This window comes from Trichechus manatus, unplaced genomic scaffold, assembly GCF_000243295.1.
Source record: "Trichechus manatus latirostris isolate Lorelei unplaced genomic scaffold, TriManLat1.0 scaffold00009, whole genome shotgun sequence".
NCBI lineage: Eukaryota > Metazoa > Chordata > Mammalia > Sirenia > Trichechidae > Trichechus > Trichechus manatus.
Genome location: NW_004443945.1, coordinates 19704129 through 19725613, shown reverse-complemented (window position 1 = coordinate 19725613; position 21485 = coordinate 19704129). Strand labels below are relative to the sequence as shown.

Genomic DNA, 21485 nt, shown 5'->3' with positions numbered 1-21485 from the left:
CCTACGAGGGACAGTGGAAGGCTGCATGTCAAAGTCTTTGTGTATGTGAAAAGTAACAGGGACTGAAACAGTCCTTATCAAAATCATCACTGACCTCCAACTTCCTACATTCAATATTCTAATTTCTGTTGGATTCTAACTATCCAGTAGATTATTTGAAAGATAATCGCAATAATTCCTTCCATCCACAGAGCCTTTGCAACAGACTTTGCTGCTTCTTCCATCATGAGATGAAATCTATTTCCACAATCCTCGAATCTGGACTGGGCTGTGACTTGTTTTAACTACGAGAATATGGCAGACATGACACTGTGCAGATTCTGAGCCTAGATCTCAAGAAGCCTTGCAACTTCTGTTCTCACCCTTTTGGAAGGCTGCTACTACCACATAAAAAGCCAAGGCTTGCCTGATGGTGATATGTGACCCTGCCAACAGCCAGTACAACTTCTAGACACGAGTGATGCCATCTTAGAGACACATCCAGTCCCTGCCAAGCCAACAGATAATTGTGGCCACCTGAGCGACCCCAGTAAGACCAGCTGAACTGACCCAAACGGCTGACCCACAAAATTATTAGCAAATAAAATAGTTATTATTTTAAGCCACTGAGTTTTGGGGTGATAGTAACGACTAACGGAAACAGAATTAAATAATTTTATCTGCTATTTCTTAACCATTATAAGTTATTCATTACTTTGTAGCTAATTTCGGACTGTTTCCTAGAGGCTATTAAGATTTATTCCAACTGAGAGAAGACAGCATTCTTTGATGCTAAATACTCTGCATTATTTATCATGTTCATGAATGATTTAAAGCCTGAGAGTCAGCAATCTAACTAATGAAAAAAAAAGTTAAAGTATGTAGCTTAAAATGAAATTTTACTAGTACTATATAGATATACAGATTTTACATTTTTAGTTTCTAACTTCAAAAGTGAAAAAACAATGAGCAGATACAACAGATGTTTTCAGGCTAACCTGTCTACTGCACTGCTAATTTTTGCTAGCAATTAATACTGAATTTATTATGGATATATTTTGAAACTTAATTATCTGATTATTTAAAAACTCAAATAATCTCAGTATTAAGGAGAAAAGTACTTAAAATTAAAAATATTTATAATCTGAAAGCACTTAGAGGCATGTTGTCTAAGAAAAATGATTTAAGATTATTTAGAAATTATAAAGTAATACAAGCATCTAAAATTTTATATACTTATGAATAAATGTATTTGTAAATAAACATAGCTATAAAGGGCTATAGTTATTAATGGACAATATACTGAAGTAACATTATCATTAAAAACATGCTAAAGCCAAAATTTATTCTATAAATTTTTTTTCTCCATTAAAAAACTTATTTTGAAAATTTACCCTCTTAGCTTCCGGAAATAGTTGCTCCAGAAAAATTCATTTGTATTCTATACATTCTTCAAAAGAAATAAATAATAAAGAGCAGGGAAGAAGGAATAAAGAGAAAATGCAACAAACTAGGTTATTAAACACAGTTTTAACTGAAGTTTACATGGTAACTAGATATAAAATAAAACTATTATTTCTGACAAACCAAGTGGAATTAACACTTATTCAAGTAGAAACTAATTCAGTTAACTTTTAAAGTTGAGGCAAATTTCTAAAAGTCTATGTCATAAATACTTTCTCATCATTTATTTTGGTAACTAAGCCTACTGTCAGAAGTATCTCATATCTTGCATTATTAAAAACAAATTGTCATTTTAGTTTTAAAGAGCCCTTTTTCTCTAAAGTTGGGCTATAATTTATTTAACTATAAAAGCAATTATTTACATGTCTCTTCAAGTACATTTCTATAAGAAAGCTACAATTTTCACCATTCTCCTACCCACATATGTGGTTATACACTGAATATTAATATACAGTCTATAATTTTATACAAACACACACGAACTATGCTTCTCAATGTGACACCAAAATAAAGAAGGATAAAACATAAATGGGAGAATTAAAATGTACTTACAAAATCATAGTCTCCATCTTGAGGAACTTTCCAGTTATCAGGAAAAACATTTTTGGACATAGGGAATGGTTCATGCATGTTCTGATTACAGTTTTCATGACTCTTGTTTTTGAAGTCCTGTTTATCAAAGTAGTCCATGAAAGATGGTCTTTGTACTTGTGATGAGGTTGCATTTCCTTATGTAAACAAAGAACATAAGAAGGGTATAAACTCTTAAAGTATGATTTCTTAGAGCAATATAATAAATTTGCACTGGTCAGAGTCAAGGACAACATAGTCAATTTTATGAAGAACAAAGTAAAATAAAATGAAAATGAGAAGCAAAAAATTATCCAGGCCAAACAAAAATTCAACTAATGATAGGCGAAAATCCAGAATATTCTTAGATTGTCAAAACATTTCAGAATTCTGGCAAAATCTTCATCATAATTTTATTAAAAATCATTTCAGATACATTTGAAATTGGTCAAAGAAGTAAAATTTAAAAACCTAAGTCTTTTTTTAAACACAGGAGCCTGCATAGTTATTGTCATTCTGCACCACTAACAGCTGCAAGAAATTATAATGGCTTTCCCAACTTTCTCTTATATCTCTTTGGTTCCTCATAGTCTGATTCCATCTCCTCTCCAATCCCATAGCTTCATCTATCATGTTTACATCAGTGTCTCCCAACTCTATGTCTCCAGCCCATATCTCACTCCTAAGTTCTGTATTTGACTTTACAACTGCTTACTATCAGACCACTTCATCTGAGGTGAGTTTGAGTTACCTCAAATTTATCAGTTCCAAAGCTAAATTCAAGATCTTTCCTTTAAGCGTGCTGCTCCTCACACCTGCCCTATCCCTGCCAAAGTCAACACTATTTACTCAATCCCCAGTCATAAACTTGAGAATTAATCGACTCCTCCCTTTCCCATCATATCAAACTGATCATTAGGGTTTTTAAATTCTACTTCTCAACACAGTTGTTTAAATCTAACCCTTTTTCTCTATCCACTGCCACTATCGTAGTTTAGTTTCTAATAATTTCTTGCCTAGGCCATTGTAGCAGTCTCCAAACTGGGATCTTTGCTTCCAGTCTACCCATTTTAATTCTAGTTTCCACACTGTCAACATAATAACCTTTCTAAACGCAAATCAGACTGCATCACTCTTCTGCTTAGAACCTTTCAATAGCTCATCTTCCACAGGAGGAACAACACATCTGAACCAGTTGAGGATCTGGCCTCTGCTTACAATTTCATCTCTTGCCATTTCCCTTCAGGTCCCTAAAAGTATCATGATGTTTCACACCTTTATGACTCTATGTCCTTCTCTTCATATGAAATTTCCTGCAAATTCAGATCAAATACCACCTCCTCTGAGAAGCCTCCTCAGATTACCCTAGGCAGAATTAGGCTGCCTATGGATCTAGAGTACCTATGACAGGCCTCTCATTTAGTATTTGCTACAGTGAGCTGTCAATAGGGGTGAATATTCAAGGTTCTGCTTCTCTGCCACTATACTGTGTGTTCCTCAAGGAAAGGCCCATGTTTTATCCATCCTTCCATCTTCAGTATGTAGCAATATATCATACAGAGGTAGGAAACAATGAAAAAAAGACACTGAATAAGTAAAAGCCAAAGGTAGTTATTAATTCAGGAAGAAAACACTTTTGTAATATATAATATACTTGTATATTTTTTTAAATCACTTTAAATAGGTAAGTTGATCTTTAAGTTATTACAATAATGAACAATTAAAGTAGAAAATAAACATTTGGAATAACGAGATTTTTAATCTGACTGGCAGAGTCTTGATCAGTGACAAGAAGGCATTTCCTATACAGTTCTCCAAACAATTGTTCACTTAAAAATTTCTTGTGAAGGAAAAGGTCCAAAGGACTAATGGACCACAGCTACCAAGGCCTCCACCAGACTGAGTCCAGCACAGCTAGACGGTGCCTGGCTACCACCAATGACTGCTCTGACTGGGATCACAACAGAGGGTTCTGGACAGAGCTGGAGAAGGATGCAGAAAAAATTCTAAGACACACAAAAAAGACCAGATTCACTGGCTTGAAAGAGACTGGAGAAACCCTGAGAGTATGGCCCCCAGACACCCTTCTAGCTCAGTGGTGAAGCCACTTCCGAGGTTCACCATTCAGCCGGGGACTGGACAGCACCATAAAATAAAACAGGATCAATGAGGCACAGCAGTCCAAGGACAAGGACTAGAAGGCAGAAGGGGACAGGAAGGCTGGTGATAGGGAACCCAACGTTGAGTAAGGACAGTGTTGACATGTAGTGGGGTTGTTAACCACTGACATAGGGCAACATGTATACTGTTTAATGAGAAACTATTTTGTTATGTAAACCTTCATCTAAAGTGAGAATAGCAGCACAAATAGGAGAACATAATCAATGTCACTGAATTGTCCATGTAGAAGTTTTTGAAATGGTGTATCTTTGACTGTGTATTTTCACCAAAAAAAAAAAGAAAAAAGGTCAAGAAGGGAGAATGTTGACGTCGTGGAGTTGTTAACCAATGTCATAAAACAATATGTGTACTGACTGTTTAATGAGAAACTATCTACTCTATAAACCTTCACCTGAAGTACAATTAAAAAAAAAATTGAAATAAAAAATTTCTAAAAATTTCTTGTGATGGGAAGTATACCTCCCTACAAGCAAGCCTGCTGGGTAACTGTGATGGTTAATGTTATGTGTCGACTTGGGTGGGCCATGATTCTCAGTATTATGCAATTATCCACCATTTTGTGATCTCATGTAAGGGGAGTTTTCTGGGGGGTATGGCCTGCATCCAATAAATATGGATATCCTGGCAAAGCTTGCCCTCTTTTTCTATCCTGCATCTGACTCATCATTATTTGACCTCCAGTTCTTGGGAAGTCAGCCAGGAGCCTGCCACATGACCTACCGATTTGGGGACTCACCAACTCCCACAGCCCCATGACCTAGCAGTCTAACACCTGACCTGCTGATTTTGGGTTCATCAGCCCCTGCAAGGAGCACTGGTGGCGCAGCGGTTAAGCGTTTGGCTGCTAACCAAAAGGTCGGTAGTTCAAATCCACCAGCTGCTCCTTGGAAACCCTAAGTGGCAGTTCTACTCTGTCCTATAGGTCGCTATGAGTCAAAATTGACTTGATGGCAATGAGTTTACCCCTGCAACCACGTGAGTCAGGAGAAGCTTCCAGTCTAACACTTGACCCATGGATTTGGGACTTGGCCAGCCTCCACAACTGTGTGAGCCATTTTCTTGAAATCTCTCTCTACATATATTTGGAGCCCTGGTGGCACAGTGGTTAAGAGCTCGGCTGCTAACCAAAAAGTCGGCAGTTTGAATCCATCAGCCACTCCTTGGATACCCTACAGGGCAGTTCTACTCCGTTCTATAGGGCTGCTATGAGTCGGAATAGGCTCCATGGCAACGGGTTTGGTTTATATATATATGTATATATATACATACACACACACACACACACACACACACACATACACTTCAATGGTTTTGCTCCTCTACAGAACCGAGCCTAAGACAGTAACTCTTAAGTTATAAAACATAAATAAATAAAAAATTTTTTAAAAACAAATCTGAGCTTGAAATCTGTCCTTCTGGAATTTACACTGAGTGTTCCAAATAAAGTACTCTTTTATAAACTAGCCCTTCAAACATATGAAGACAGAGAAAATGGCTCTTGTCTTGGCTGTCTGTTTTTCAGGTGAGGCCCATCCTCAGTTCCCTTCATACGACATGTTTTTTAGACTCATCATCATCTTGTTTACTTTCCTGTGGAGACATTATAAGGGTGAGGAATATGGAATTGTCAGGTAAGTGTCCTATCTCCCCTTTCCTTTCTCTAGCTTTTAGATCTCTGTGTGTCTTGTTTGGTAAATTTTGGAGTTTAGGCAAATTTGTTTAGGTGGGAATACGAGGGAGTGGTAACAGCAACGTTTGTTCATTTAAAAAATTTATTCTCATTGTCTTAAAACGACAAGGTTTTACTTACCAAAACAAAGTTTTTTATTCACTTCATCTATATTATCCGTTTTCACATCAACCATTATTTTTATGTTCATCAGGTTTTTCTTTATACAGGTGCAGGTCCTTATTTGCAAGTGTTCTAATTTTTGTTATTTTAAAAAATACCTACTCAGAGGTCTTTTTCATTTTCTTATGGGTGTTTTGATGGCTAAGCCTAATCTCTGATCCACTGAATCATTACTACACAATGTAAAGATGGAAATAATATAATTATAAATAAAAATGACATGCTTTTTATTTTTCAGTCTATGAATTATTTCTTCTAAATATGTTTTGTCTGTTACCTTTTGTTAAATTTTAAGTTCCCTAAATGCAGGAACCCAAATCCTTTACCTAAATAATTTTGCAAATAAGATAACTATGACCATCAATGAATGTTTCTGACTTTCTATCCTGCTGCAAAAGACCTCTTTAACATGTTCAAAAGCAAAGGTGTCACTTTAAGGATTAAGGTGTGCCTGACCCAAGCCACGGCGTGTTCAATCGCCTCATATGCATGCAAAAGCTGGACAATGAATAAGGAAGGCTGAAGAAGAGTTGACGCCTTTGAGCTGTGGTGTTGGCGAAGAATACTGAACACCCCATGGACTGCCAAAAGAATGAACAAATCTGTCTTGGAAGAAGTACAGCCAGAATGCTCCTTGGAAGCCAGGATGATGAGACTTCATCTCACATACTTTGGACATGCTATCAGGAGGGACCAGTCCCTGGAGAAGGACATCATGCTTGGTAAAGTGGAGGGTCAGCGAAAAAGACGACGACCCTCAACAAGATAGACTGACACAGTGGCTGCAACAATGGGATCAAGCATAACAACGATCATGAGGATGGCGCAGAACTAGGCAGTGTTTCGTTCTGTTGTACATACGGTCGCTATGAGTCAAAGCTGCCTCAATGGCACCTAACAACAACAGCAATCCAGATGATCGCTATTGATAGTCATGGGGGAGGAACGATAAGATGGCATGCAGTTTTCTATCAGTATTATTTTTGAATTAGTAAAGGCTATTAGTATTTCACTACTAGCAACTGTGTATTGGTGATAATAAATTTGAGAAAGTATTATGACTTCTACAATTAAGGAGAATGATTATGTCTCAGTTGAGTTAGAATGAATCTGATATTCAGAATATGCATGTATTAGTGGAAAAACAGAAGACTCTCAACACGACTATTTATCTAAGGACTCTCCCTCCAGCTAGAGCTGATCGGGCTTGAAAATAAGTATGACATGACATCTGGGACTCAAATGCTACCCATTGAAAAGATACTGAGACATTCCATCAAAATTAGGACAGTATAAAACACCACTATTTTTAGCAAACATTCAGAACTTAGAACACCCTCAGATTCCACATACAAAGCCATGAAAAAGGAACTCTTTAGGGACAGTTCATCAAGGTAACAGCTAAAAGTATCTTTAGCTTCCCTGTCAGAAATGACTTTAAAATGAACAAAATACACAGGAGAGAATGTGTAATATTTTAATGATCAATAAATATGTTTAAATAAGGATTTTATTTTTATCGTTTTAGTTTAACTTTCTCCCCTATAGTAAAAAAAAAAAAAAAAAAAAAGAAATTGGTTAATTTGACAAGGTTACATTACTGACACTTGGACTGGACACAAACATTCCATTAACATTTTCAACAGATTTTAAGGCCCTTTTATTCTTCTCTGGATTTTGTCATTATAAGACATTCTTCTCTATCTTCAGATTCAAGATTTGGTTCCTACAGCAACCTCTTATTCTGATATAGAGTCCAGGAATTTAACTTCAATTATTCTCCACCTCTGCCCCTTTTAGGAGAATAAATAAAACATTACAAGCACAGCTCAACTTACACATATTTTCTATAAAATATTTGAGTAAATCAAAACATAAGGACAGAAGTACGAGGAGAGAGAGAAAGAATCTCTTAAAAGAAATCCTTTGCTGAACATTCATTTTTTTAAGGGAAAAGTAATTTGTTATCAGATTTCACATTTACTTGTGACTGGGAACTAACTCTTGGAAAATAAGAAACCCATGAAAGATGACCATTATCAACTGTATTTGGCAAACATATAAAAAAGGAGCTTCATAGAAGCAAATTTCCAGATAACATCCTTTAAAAGGTAAATTTAGTAATATTTTGGTCTTTTGGTTAAAAAAAAATTATGGCACTACTAATCCAGTTGCTAACCAAAAGGTTGGAAGTTTGAGTCTACCCAGAGGTGCCTCATAAGAAAGGCACAGCCATCTACTTCCCAAAAATGAGCCATGGAAAACCCTATGAAGCACACTTCTACCCTGACCCCCATGGAAATTCAGTGAGTCAGAGTTGACATGAGGACAACTGGTTAATCCACTGAAGAAAATAAAATAGCATTCCCAAGGAACCAAAACCCTGACCACTGCACCTCCCCAAGTCCTCCTCCTTTTACACCAGGCCAGGCCTACGTGACTCTTATTACTTCTCCTTCCATCCAGCACTGGCCTCACTGCAGAGACTCAGCCACAGTCCTGTTTTCTCCTCAACTACGCAGTATGGAACTCTTTATCCCAGAATTTTTACCAATACCTTACTGCTGTAATTAAACAGTCAAGATATATAAAAAACTACTAGTTCACAGCTTTGGATCTAAGATAATTCACCAAAAGCACTCTAGGAGTAAATGGAAGATTAATTTATTCCTACTGGAAACTAACATTTATAAAGCAGCTACTCTAATATGGCTACATATTAAGAACAGCATGCACTGGGAACGAGAAGGAGAAAAATAAACTCTCAAAAGATGCCTTTTCCCTACAGAGAAAAAAGTGGAGAAAACTTTAATCTATTTATAAAAACCTTCACAACAAAAACATGGGTTGGGGACTTCCTTTAGTGATACAGAGTGTAAGGAAAAGGCTAAAAGACAAGAAGGTATTCTTTTCTGCAATGACTCAGAGAGAAGAAAAAGCCCAGACCAAGCAGAAATAAGTAATGGCAATAGAAAGAGAGGAGGCGGACCAATCCTGGAATTGGCTAAAGAAATCTCTAAGAAATTGGTCTACAGGTCTATGCCAGGAATTCACTCTTCCACCCTCAACAGTCCTTTGCTTGCTCCTAACTCCATCCTAATCAGAAGCTTCTATCCCAGGCCACAGGAGACACCACTAGTGTCCTAGTGTCTGAAAGTAAACAAGTTGCCTACCTAACATCCATAGCACCTTCCTTCTTTAGGGGTGGCAAGGTGCCTCTCATGGGTAGGAGTGGCCATAACACACAATTTTGGCCAATGACACATGAGATGAGGGTTTCTAGGAAAGCTCTGTTTTCTTGATATAGGGATCACCCCGTCTGTTTCCTCTCACTCTTTCTTTCTGCCTGGAATGCAGACCTGATGGCTGGAGATACATCAGTCATTTTGCAAGCAGAAGGACAAAAGTAACTCTAAAGATGGCACCACCAAAAGGATCTCTGATAACATCATGAAATCACTCCCAGTATAAGACACTGCCACTGGGTTTCTTGTTAAGAGAGAAAAACAATTAATCCTATTTTGTTTAAGCCGCTATTCTTCACATTTTCCAGTATATACCATCAATTTCAGTACCTAACTGATATATTACTATTCCCAAGTGAAGGACGTGGAAAGAGGTAGAGGAAGCAGTAATCTTCAATTTTACTGCAGGGACATCCCAATTTGAAACTTCAAACACACTATTATACACAGTGGTATAATTATCATTATATTTCAGATACATTATCGTTTAAGGGCCTTTTACAGACTGACCTAAAAAACCTATGGTAAAATGCCTTTTGGGTTCCACACTCAAAATTTTGGAAAATGATTCATTCCTAAATTGGAAACAAACATTCTTAGAGAGTTCAAAAAAGTTTAAAAAATCAACTTAAATGAAAGAAGACAGTCTATTCCATTATATTTTTCTTTTCAAATGACTTTCTAACAAGATATTTTTAACCAAGTTATTCTTACACATAATTTTTATTCAAATGTTGTATACTTGTACTTCTAAATATTTTCCATTGCTTAGTTTAAAACCTAGTGTTAACATTTATATTTTATCTTTGTTATACATAAAAAAAAAGTTCAAAAAATTTTTTTTAATTTCTGAGGAAGACAGGTTAGGTTTGCTTTAAGAGTTAATGTGAGGGGGCAACCGTAATTGCCCAGTGATGTTTAACTAACACAATATGAAACACATGCCCACACTGCAGTTGAGTCTCCAGGGAGATGCATGTTCATAGCAGTGGGACAGAGAGGACTATGTTTCTGATTTATTTAAAAAAAAAAAAAAGAAAGAAACAGAAATACTGTGCTCTTCAACAAAAGAGTAAAGCAGGAAATCTCAAGATAGTAACCACTGTCATACATGATTGTGGCTGCTATGGCAAATACTTTTTTTAAACACAGAAAGAATAATCACATAAAATTGACATCAATTTCTCCAGTTGCAGCTGAATAATGACCCTAGCTTATAAAAAAATATTTCATTTTAATAATGAGTTTAAAGTTCAAATTTACCTAGTTCCTCAATTTTGGCCCCAATTCTTTCAACTACTTGCTTGTGGAACTAAAAACCCATTAGCGAAAAAGAATAAAATTACCACTCATTGCCTTTATGGGTGTGAATTTTTAAAGAAAAAGGCTGTTTTCCCTCTCCTTCATGTGCCCTCCAAAACATATTCAAGGAAAGTAATTTGTGTGGAAATAATACCTTTAGAAGTTGTCATGGATTGAATTGTGTCCCCCCAAAAATGTGTGTAGCAACTTAGCTGGGTCATGATTCCTAGTATTGTATGACTGTGTTATCTGATGTGATTTCCTTATGTATTGTAAACTCTACCACTATGATGAGATTATACGTGATCTCATGTGTTGTAAATTCTATCACTGTGATGAGGTTATACCGATGAGGTTGACAAGATTAGTGTCTTAATGCAATCTCTTTTGAGATATAAAAGAGAGAAGCGAGCAGAGACACATGGGAACCTCATACCACCAAGAAAGCAGTGCTGGGAGCTGTGCGTGTCCTTTGGACCTGAGGTTCCTGCGCAGAGAAGCTCCCAGACCAAAGGAAGACTGATGACATGGACTTTCCTCCAGAGCCGATGGAGAAAGCGTTCCCCTGGAGCTGATGCCCTGAATTTGGACTTGTAGCCTACTGGACTGTGAGAGAATAAACTTCTCTTTGTAAAGCCATCCACTTGTGGTATTTCTGTTGGAGCAGCACCAGATGACTGAGACTGAAGTCCACTCATAATTATTCATTAACTTTCTTAATTTGCACATATCTTCTAAACAGGTGAAGTCTTCATGGAAATTTAAATATAAAAAATAATTTTTAAAACACTTAAAATGTAATTTGCTTAATTTTTAGTTTCTTGGAATGATTACGACAAAGATACTCAAGTGTAGAGAATGAAATAATAATAAATCGTAACTTCAGCATAATACATTTCAACATCAAAGGGATTTACACTATTAACCTAATTTGTTCTTCCAAACATATTTTAAGATGTGGGTGTTCCATCTGATTAATGATCTTGGAAATTTGCCTTATAATTTGTTGCCAAGAGTATAGTGACTGCATATGAAAATCAGGATGTTAATCCAGAAGCTACTGACATTGAGCTTTTTCATAATTTCATCAGAATATATTTTAAAACACAGGAGGATACAGACAACGTGGGGAAGGTCCAGAGGCTATTCATAAAAAAGATTAAAAGCTTAGAAAATAATACCAGCACAAAGGTTAAGGGGACTGAAATTGTTCAGCTAGGAAAAGAGAAGTCTGAGGAACAATTTAGTAAGTACCCAAGTATATATGAAGGGTTCTTGCATGGAAAATAGTGACCAGCTGTTTTCCATCTGCAGTGAGGGCAGAATAAAAGGAAGCAGACAAAGTGAAGCTTGAGGATTTTAGTTAAATAAAAGCAATGACTTCCTGTGAGAGTAACGGACACTGTAATAGCCACTATGTGTATCTGTGGAAACCATTTCTTTGGAGTCATCTACTAGAAAGAAATTCTCATTTGTGCAAAGACCAATATTTACATGTTTGTCTATGCTTTGTGCTAGTTAAAGAGATAGCCTACAACCAAAACACCTATACCTATAATCAGCAGGTCCAATCTGGGTCACACTTCGTTAAACACCAAGACCACATGTAAGAGGAGACCATACTCAGTAACTACAGGTAACTCCAAACCACTGTAGCCACACCTTAGCTGGATACCTAGTATTTCAGTGGATGAAAAAAAAAGAGTTTCTAATTGCCCAGAAGTACTATGGCTATTTGTACCCAACTATAAGAGGGACCTGTAGATTACTGTTGTCATCTTTATTGCATACTGTGGGCAAGATTAAAAGAAGCGCATACAAGTTTTTCATGAAAGAATAGTGAAATCTCTGGAGAAGTGGGAAAGTGATCCCTCTACATACTCTCCTACCCTTGTTAATTGTTCCTTGACATGAAATTCCATCCTTAGTGATTAATCCTTTGGTTCAAAACCAAAAAACAAACAAACTCATTGCCGTCGAGTCGATTCCAACTCATACTGACCCTATAGGACAGAGCAGAACTGCCCCATAGGGTTTTCAGGGAGCGGCTGGTGGATTCAAATTGGCAGCCTTTTGGTTAGCAGCCAAGCTCTTAACCACTGAGCCACCCGGGCTCCTCCTTTGGTTCAAGGCTCTGTAATTTTGGGAAAAAAAATGTAAATATTTCATGAACATTAAGCATTACTGGGCATTTTGCACCTTGGTGAGAAAAAATACCTGATCCTTTTCTGCAGTGGGCTTTGAGAAAAAGGAAGGAAAGGATCTGAACCGGAGCTAGGAGAGGAGAAGATGTTTCTAAGCAGAGGATAGGACATGAAGTGGACGCTCAGAACAAATTGTCTCACACTTAAAATCTTGTCTAGGGACACTAGATGAACTAGGGAGTGAGAATACACGCTGGCCAGTCCCCCCTTCTTGGTATTTCTCCTACTACTTTTTAAATCAATCTAGTATCTGTTTCTAGGATAAACTCCTAAAAATACAAAGCACAACCTCATTTGCTTTCTCTTACTAATTAAGTGAAACTGCATACATGTATTGTACAAAATGAAGTAACAAACTGATATATACTTTAAAAATCACGATGTATTACAGGCATATAAAAAGAAGAAACTTAAAAAATACGTATTTAATCAAACTACTTGAGCCAGTATGTAATAACTGATAAAATGAGCTATGAAAGGTTAACATAAATAAATCAAATAAAGCCTTAAACATGACCAGTTACTCCACCACTCATTCTTAATATAACACGGTTTCCACTTACTTCCTCATCCTGCCTCCTCTCCACTGACTCTACTCCAGTTTATCTCCATCTGTCTTAAATCCTCCAAATGAGTTCTAAACACAATACTCCAGATGAGTTCTGGGTACTAAGAGAGTAAATCCGCTTATTTCCTTGTCCTAAAAAGTGGTTATCAGTCCTAGCTGTACCTCAGAAGCATTTGTAGAGCTTTATGTGTTTATTGTTTACTTTTTAAATAGAGAAACCCAGACCCTGCTCTGGTCTGCAGAATCACCTCAAGGGCTACTGATCAGCATCTGAAGAGCTACACTTGTAAGTTTACTTATTTGGACCCAATGGTAGGGTTTAGCTTGTAAATTAAGCCCACTGCTCCCAACTGTGGAGATCTCTTAAAATCCTGATTCTGTCTTAGAATGTGTTTTTATTTTGCTCCACTTCATGTCATTTGCCATATGGAAAATGTTGAGTTAGCCAGGGTTGAGGCTAGGCCCTAGAACACACAATGAGAAATCTCCTGGTTGACAATCATTCATTATTTAACACTGTGCTGATTAAAACTTAGCAACCACTGCAACCTGCTTCTGGTGAGCCTGCTTTGTATAGAGGCTGGAAAGCTAAATACTGCATTTCCCAGAACCCCTTGCAACTAGGGTTCTGGATAAGTGCACTCTTTCACGCCCTGAAAAGGAAGAAATGAGGCAGAGAGGCCATGTGCCTGCTATTTGAGTTATTTCCTTCTGGCAAGCACAGTCATGGAGGCATGGGATTTTCACAGCAGCATTCCAGCATCCAGTCACCAGCTTCACAGGTGCTGAGGAGTGGTTACAGTAGTAATGGTAGCTTTCTAATCCCTGAATGGTACTGGGAATTGATCTCACACAGTAATTAATAATTGTGTATTATTGAACTCAATATAGGGTTGCTATGAGCTGGAATCAACTTGACGGAACACAACAACACTGAACTCAACAGTGCCAATGTCAGCTTCTGCCTTACTGACTACGACAGTAGAAACAGTTCCATATAGGGTCACTTTTGTGGTGTTGTGGGAGTCATTCCTGGATGCACAGCCTACACAGCCTTCTCCAGCCTTTCCACTGACTTTGTTAACATCCACATTTCTGACTTTATGCTTAAATACTTAAGAGTAGTTTTTGTTTCCTCCACTGAACTCTGACCAATACAAATACATTTGGGTAGAACTGTTCAAACCTCATTAAAGGGCCATCAGCTAGGTCACACTACATAGTGTGCACAGGATATCATTAAAGACTTTCTCAAACACTTTTCCAAAATCCTGACACGATATTCAAACTCTGCATTTTCTGTGATCTAGAAGTTCAGTGACAGTGTCAAAAAAGGAAAATTATATTATTCTGTTACGATTTTTCTCCCAGTGAACCCATACTGACTTAATAATGATGTTGGTCTCCTTTGCTAAAGGGTTCACAGATGTTCTAGAATCCTGCCCAAGGACACCAAGCTCACTAGCCCGAGAGCATGATTTGGGGGTGAAACCTGGGCCTGTATACTAGTTCCACCACTTACTGCTATGCAATCTTGGACAAGTCACTTAACATTCCCAAATCTGTTTCTTTAGTGGTAAATGGTAATGAAAATGCTATTTTACAGGGTCTTTGTGAGGACTAAATGAGATAACATCCTGAGTACAATGTCTGGCCCATAGTAGGCCCTCAATTAATGATACCTATAATCTAAGAAATTCACTTTTTCCCCTTTCTTAAAATAAACTTTAAAAAAAATTTTTTTTAATTTACTGTTTCATGCTTCCATGGCACTTTCTCCATTTTCTCAATTGGACATCAAATTTCACAAATAGTGAAATATTATTCTCTCACCTGCAAGTGATCTCAACATACATTATGAATCATACTCTTAGTCATGAAATACCAGATCAGCTGGGTGCTCCCTTACTATTTCCTCATCTCGGCCATTGAAATCCCTCTTATTGATAAGTATATGCTGCCTTTTAATCCATGTTAGGCTTTACCTAAGAGCCATGGGGAGTCATCTGGGGGACCATAAGCTGGAGAGAGATATGATGAGATTTGTATGGGGGGTAGGGGATAAAGACTGGAGGCAGGGGATCAGTTAGGAGGCCTTATAAGTGAAAGACTATGCAGACCTGAGCCAGGGAAGTACAAGCAGAGATGGAGGAGGCAGAGATATTTAGAGGAAGAACTGATGAGACTTGATGTTAATTCAATGAGAGGGTGATGGAAAGGAGAGGTTACGGATGACTCTAATTTGTCTAATTCCAAAGCTCATGTTTAAACACCTACACAGCTGCTCGAGGTTCTCATGTAATCATTTTTCTTTTTTTCCCTATGAAGTAGAAAGCAAGGTTATCTACTGAAACTGAGAGGGGAGGTGGCAGGAGAAGATTTAGTGAAGGTCTAAAATAGCCATTTGTAGAATGAGAAAAGGCTGAGCTGAGAAACACGGTCCAATAAGAAGGTACTGGGGCTGAAGGCCCTCATCTGTGCATATGTGAGATTTCTCTAGCAGCACTCACCAGCCAGGGTGCTGCAGAAAAGATGGGCAAATAGATTAATCCACTGTTACAGAGTTTTGCCAGAAGGGGTAGAAAAGCAAGGCAGTAGGGCAGAGGAGTTGAGAAGATTAATAAGAGAGTGGCTGAAGTGATGAAACAAGGTCTTTAAGCTATAGGGAAATCAAGGGTAGGTGTGCTAATAAAAAGAAAGCAGATGTGCCAAGCCACTAGACGGTTCCCGTGACAGCATTTCCCAAAACATGTTTCTTAGACACTAATTACATAAGATGTTAATAGCTGATATGCTCCTCATTAAAAGCTTCTCAAGGTCAAGTAAGTTAAGGAAAGCCTGGGTAATGTACTTTTAAGCAGGTTTCCTTCCAACAGTATTTTCAGAGCATTTCGTAAGTATTAACATTATTAAATGTACATTACAGTTCTTCAATAATTTATCTCCAGGATAAATATGCATTTCCCAAATACTTTTCATTTTGGTATTTTATCTACCTATTTATTTATATTTATCAGAGAATCTCACTGGAATCGGTAGCTTAAGAAACACATTTTCAAATGGTCCGCTCTGTGAGATAAAAGACAGGGACAGTAGAATATCTGAAAAGAAAGAAGTATGTTGCCAAGTAATAGCTTACTTTTATAAAGGCAGGAATTTACCTGAGAGTTCTCTTAGCTCTCAGACCTATGCATCCTTCATCCTACAAGTCAATACTTAAAAAAAAATTAACTCTGACTATACTGTAATTAGTATTCATTCATGAAACAATATTCCAAGAATATTTACTATTACGTGGCACAGGGGATTGACACAGCATTCTTACCAGGACAAACCTCACAATCTATTTGGAGAAATAAAACACACACACACAAATTAAATAACCAGGCTGGGGTGTATAGTGCTTCCTTAGATACCACATAGACAAAGTTTCCCCCCAGGGCACTACCTCTACCAATCTGGTTCCAGTTCTCTAAGAGCAGATCTGAGCTGAATAAGGTAAAAGGCCCCCCAGTATTCTATTTGCTGAAGCAACTGCTCTCCTAGAGTCACCCAAAATGAAATAATCCCCACCACCTCATCAGTTTGATGGCAATAGATTCTTGACCTGGTCCTAATCTACTCCTTCAAGATAAAAAGTCCCAAATGTTGATTTCCTTACAACCAGCCTACTTACAGCCATTGTCAACCATTCATAATTCCAACTGGCATGGACCAATCTGGATAATAATAATACATAAGCATAATATATACATATAAGCATAATACATAAGGGAGAAGTAGAAATACATGTGTAAATATTGGCTGGTGCCCGATTGTAAAAGACCTTGGCTACCAAGCTGAGGCCTGAACATTGCATAGGTAATGAGGAGGTCCCAGAGATATCTGAGTGGGAAGAATGCGAGGGGGAGGGTGAAAGTAATACCTTCACTGATAAAAACAGGTTTTGAAAGTTCTTCTTTGGGACATACTCTCAGAGCCCATGGCCATTTTTTCCTTTTTTAAACATCAAATTTTAAAATATATTTTGCCACTTTTCTCTACTTCAAAAGAATTTTTAATAATTTTGCTTTCTGTAGTCAGATCACATCAAGTTTCACAGGTAAGGAAAACAGGTCTGTAATTTCTAGCCTCGTGGATATAAAAGAGAAAAGTTAAACATAATTTAAACTGACAAGAATGTTAAATCAGGCATTTCATTTGAAACGCCAATGGAGCAAGAGATGAAAATCAGATTCTTCAGCACACATTGTGACATTGTAGAGACTGCAGAAAACCAAAAATAATAAATTGGTATCATATTTTTAGGCAGCAAAAATGCTAAGACACATTAGCAAATGAGGCTTTGACTGATGAGACATAAACTGAGAGCTTAAATCAACGAATCTAAGAAGTTTTAAAGAAGATTTAGATCATGAAGAAAAATAAAACCAAAAATAATTATGTGGTTTCAGGAAAAGCAAGTCATTCCGCAGTAACTTCTTCACATTCTTTACAACCACTATATGACAATCCCTGGGGGTTACACTAATATCACATGAATAGATTTTTTTGGAACATTGAAGGGTGATGTCTAAATTGCAGTAACTTAAAATAAATGGAAAGTTGGCTCATGGGACTTAAAATTTGATGAAGCACATAAAACAGCTGCAACTATATAAACCACTATCTGCTCAACTTAAAAATGAGCTTTCAAGAAAATCTGTGACCAGAAAGAAATCATACTTAGGACACAAAATTTTAACATACATTGAATGATTTCTCTGTTGTCAAAGCTAAAATTTACTACACAAAATAGGTGGACATCTACACTACAATTTTTAAGTATGATGTCTGATAAATTATCACCTCCCTCTTCCTTGAAATATAACAATCTAGCATGAATTATACTATAATGTTCTTTTATGGACTCATTTTTTAAAACCACTATTGTATATGCTGATGTTCAACTATATGACTGCATGGAAAAAGTTGCTTATATAGCTTTGTAGGGAGCTCACTACCAATATAACAAAGCACTCAATGATCTTCTAACTGGTCTGCTTAGAATCATAAAGCTTGACTAAAAGAATTGTATCTGCTTGTGAAAAAAAGATACTACATGCTGATGGGAAATGAGTTGTAAACTGTCTTATCATGGGGTCTTTTTTATCTACCCAAAACCAAAAAAACCCGTTGCTGTCGAGTCGATTCCCGCTCACAGAGATCCTATAGGACTGAGTAGAATTGCCCCATAGGGTTCCAAGGAGCAGCTGGTAGATTTGAACTGCTGACCTTTTGGTTAGCAGCCAAGCTCTTAACCACTGAGCAACCAGGGCTCCTGATTTGTACCCTAATACTGGCTGGCTTTGGAGGCCACAAGACCATCTTATGCAGTTGGGTAGGGCTTGTTATGGATGCAGAAGCCTATTCTAGTCAAAAGCCCAGTTAAGAATTTCAGGAAATCCAAGACTGGGGCTGTCCAGGGCAAAGGTTCAGGAGACCCATCATTGATGGGACATAGAAAAATTCATAACTCCTCTAGGATTAACCTCATAGCAATCTGTTTGCATTTTGTGCTTCTTGACCCTCCCTTTTCAAACTATACAACCATAATGAGCTATATAAACTAGGACATGTGAAGAAAGCAGCCGCAGAGCCAAGTGACTTGAAACTATGAGGTAGGACACTGCTTATCAAGTAGTCTATCGGGGGAACAGCAACACAGGGGGAGTGGCAAAAAGAAAGGAATAGGCAACAAGAAAATAGAAATGCCTATACTCACTTTACAGTACCAGAAAATCATTTGAATACTTACAACCTTCTAGGCTCTACAATGGCAGAAGTTACACATTACTGCTTTTGTGCCATTTAGAAGCAGTACTATGCAGTAGAAAACAGCCTAGTGCTTAGACTTTGACATTAACCACAAACCACTGGGGTGGTAGAGGCAAGAGAAAAGACAGTAGGTATCAAGGTGATAATTAATCCATTTGTGAAATCACAGCATTGTACGCTGCTAATTTTAATATCTTAAAAAGTTATTCAAAAAAAGAAATGCTAGTCTATGAAAGTCTCCCTATCTTCATCATTCTGTAAGCAATGGAGTTCAGAGAGCATGTCTTAATCATCAATTTAACCCTTGCAGCACCCCTGGCACAGTGCCTTACACACGGTAAGCAGTGGTAAATAAGCACTGAACAGAACTTTCTGTATGAGCATCCCTGTGTCTTCATCCTTCTTTCAAGTGTTTCTTCTTTTCCTCCCACAGCCCTTATTTCTTCCTTTTGCTTGTACCCCTCTGTCAGTGGGGCTTAACCAATAATTTAGACAATATGAAATAATAATATGTTGTATTTATTGGAAGAGAACTTTAGGTTCACTTTTTTAATTGGAAAAGTAAACATTAGGACACTATTTTTTTCTCTCTAAAATACTTTACAAATTAAATTATGGATTACAGGCCTTCAACAGAAAAAAAAAGTTCTGTAACTCTAAGTTAAAGATTTGTTCCTTTCTGCTGTATTAAAATATTTTTAAAAAGTTTATTTCTGTCATATATTTTTTTTCTGTTAAATAAAGCCAAGAAACAAAATCTTCCACAGTTGGCTACAAAAAGTAGCACAGAACTATCCTGTTTTCTGTAGAACTATGTCTTAGTTATCTAGTGCTGCTACAACAGAAATACCACAAATGGATGGCTTTAACAAAGAGAAATTTATTTCTTCACAGTAAAATAGGCTAAAAGTCCAAATTCAGGGCGTCAGCTCCAGGGGAAGGCTTTCTCTCTCTCTCAGCTTTCCCATCAATGTTGCCCCGGACTGGGAGCTTCTACGCACAGGGACCCCGGGTCCAAAGGGCACGCTCTGCTCCTGGCACTGCTTTCTTAGTGGTGTGAGGTCCCCCTGTCTCTCTGCTCTCTTCTCTCTTTTATATCTCAAAGGATTGCCTCAGGACACAACCGAATCTTGTAGACTGAGTCCTGCCTTACTAACACTACTGCCACCTATCCTTCCTCATTAACATCACAGAGGCAGGATTTACAACATATAAGAAAATCACACAATACCAGGAATCATGGCTCAGCCAAATTGATACACACATTTTTTTGGGGACATAATTCAATCCATGACAAAGTATATTTTCAAAATAGAAAACTAATATTCAATGGAATAAAAGCTACATACTTTTCATCGTTCCATCTTCCTCTTCCTCATCCTCACTGTTTATAACCATGGTGCCCAAGTCTGATTCTAACATCGTGCTATTATGTTCAATCATGGTCTGGGCCCCTTCACTCATCGTGCTTGTGGCCCGCATCGTGCCCACGCTTTCCGAACTAGTCTTCACCATGGTGTGGGAATCCAGCTCATCTTCATCCTGCAAGAAAATATGGCAATGAAATAAGATCTTCCTAAGACAGCTGGATTTCTTAATTCTTAACAATAGTAGCAGTAGATTATACTTTTAATAATAAAAAATACTATTATTACTACCACAAATTTTAATATAAAAACACACACACAAATATTATCATAAGAGCCAAAATTATCCAAAATAACCTAAAATTTCGGTAACTAAAGCTCAAGCAACAGAAACTGGTAAAACAGAAGGCTGCTAGTTGCTTATAAAGTAAGGATTAAGACAGATAAATTATCAATAAATGTGTCTCAAAGAATATGGTGACAAACAAAATAATTAAGCATACAAAAGAGAGCACATTAAAGATAGAATATGTTGGCACTTGGTATTGTAACAGGCATGTCTTAGCCATCTAGTGCTGCTATAACAGAAATACCGCAAGTGGATGGTTTTAACGAAGACAAGTTTACTTCCTCACAGTCAAAGTACGCTAAAAATCCAAATTCAGGGTGTCAGCTCCAGGGGAAGTCTTTCTCTCTCTGTCAGCCTTCTCATCAGTGTTCCCCTGGACTAGGAGCTTCTCGGCACAGGGACCCGTCCAAAGGACGCGCTCTGCTCCTGGTACTGCTTTCTTGATGGTATGAGGTCCCCCTGTCTCACTGCTCACTTCTGTCTTTTATATCGCAAGAGATTGCCTCAGGACACAATCCAGTCTTGTAGATCAGGTCCTGCCTTACTAACACAACTGCCACCCATCCTCCCTCATTAACATCATAGAG

General features: G+C 37.5%; 1 protein-coding gene across 1 annotated transcript in view; it reads right to left on the bottom strand.

Moving 5' to 3' along the window:
* Nucleotides 1-21485, bottom strand: part of STK3 (serine/threonine kinase 3) — a 295337-nt gene that overhangs the window by 67393 nt on the left and 206459 nt on the right. The window contains exons 9-10 of the mRNA XM_023725914.1: nt 20532-20724; nt 1996-2171 (exon numbers count right to left, since the gene is read on the bottom strand). Coding sequence (XP_023581682.1) covers nt 1996-2171; nt 20532-20724 — 369 coding nt within the window. The remainder of the gene's footprint in view (nt 1-1995; nt 2172-20531; nt 20725-21485) is intronic.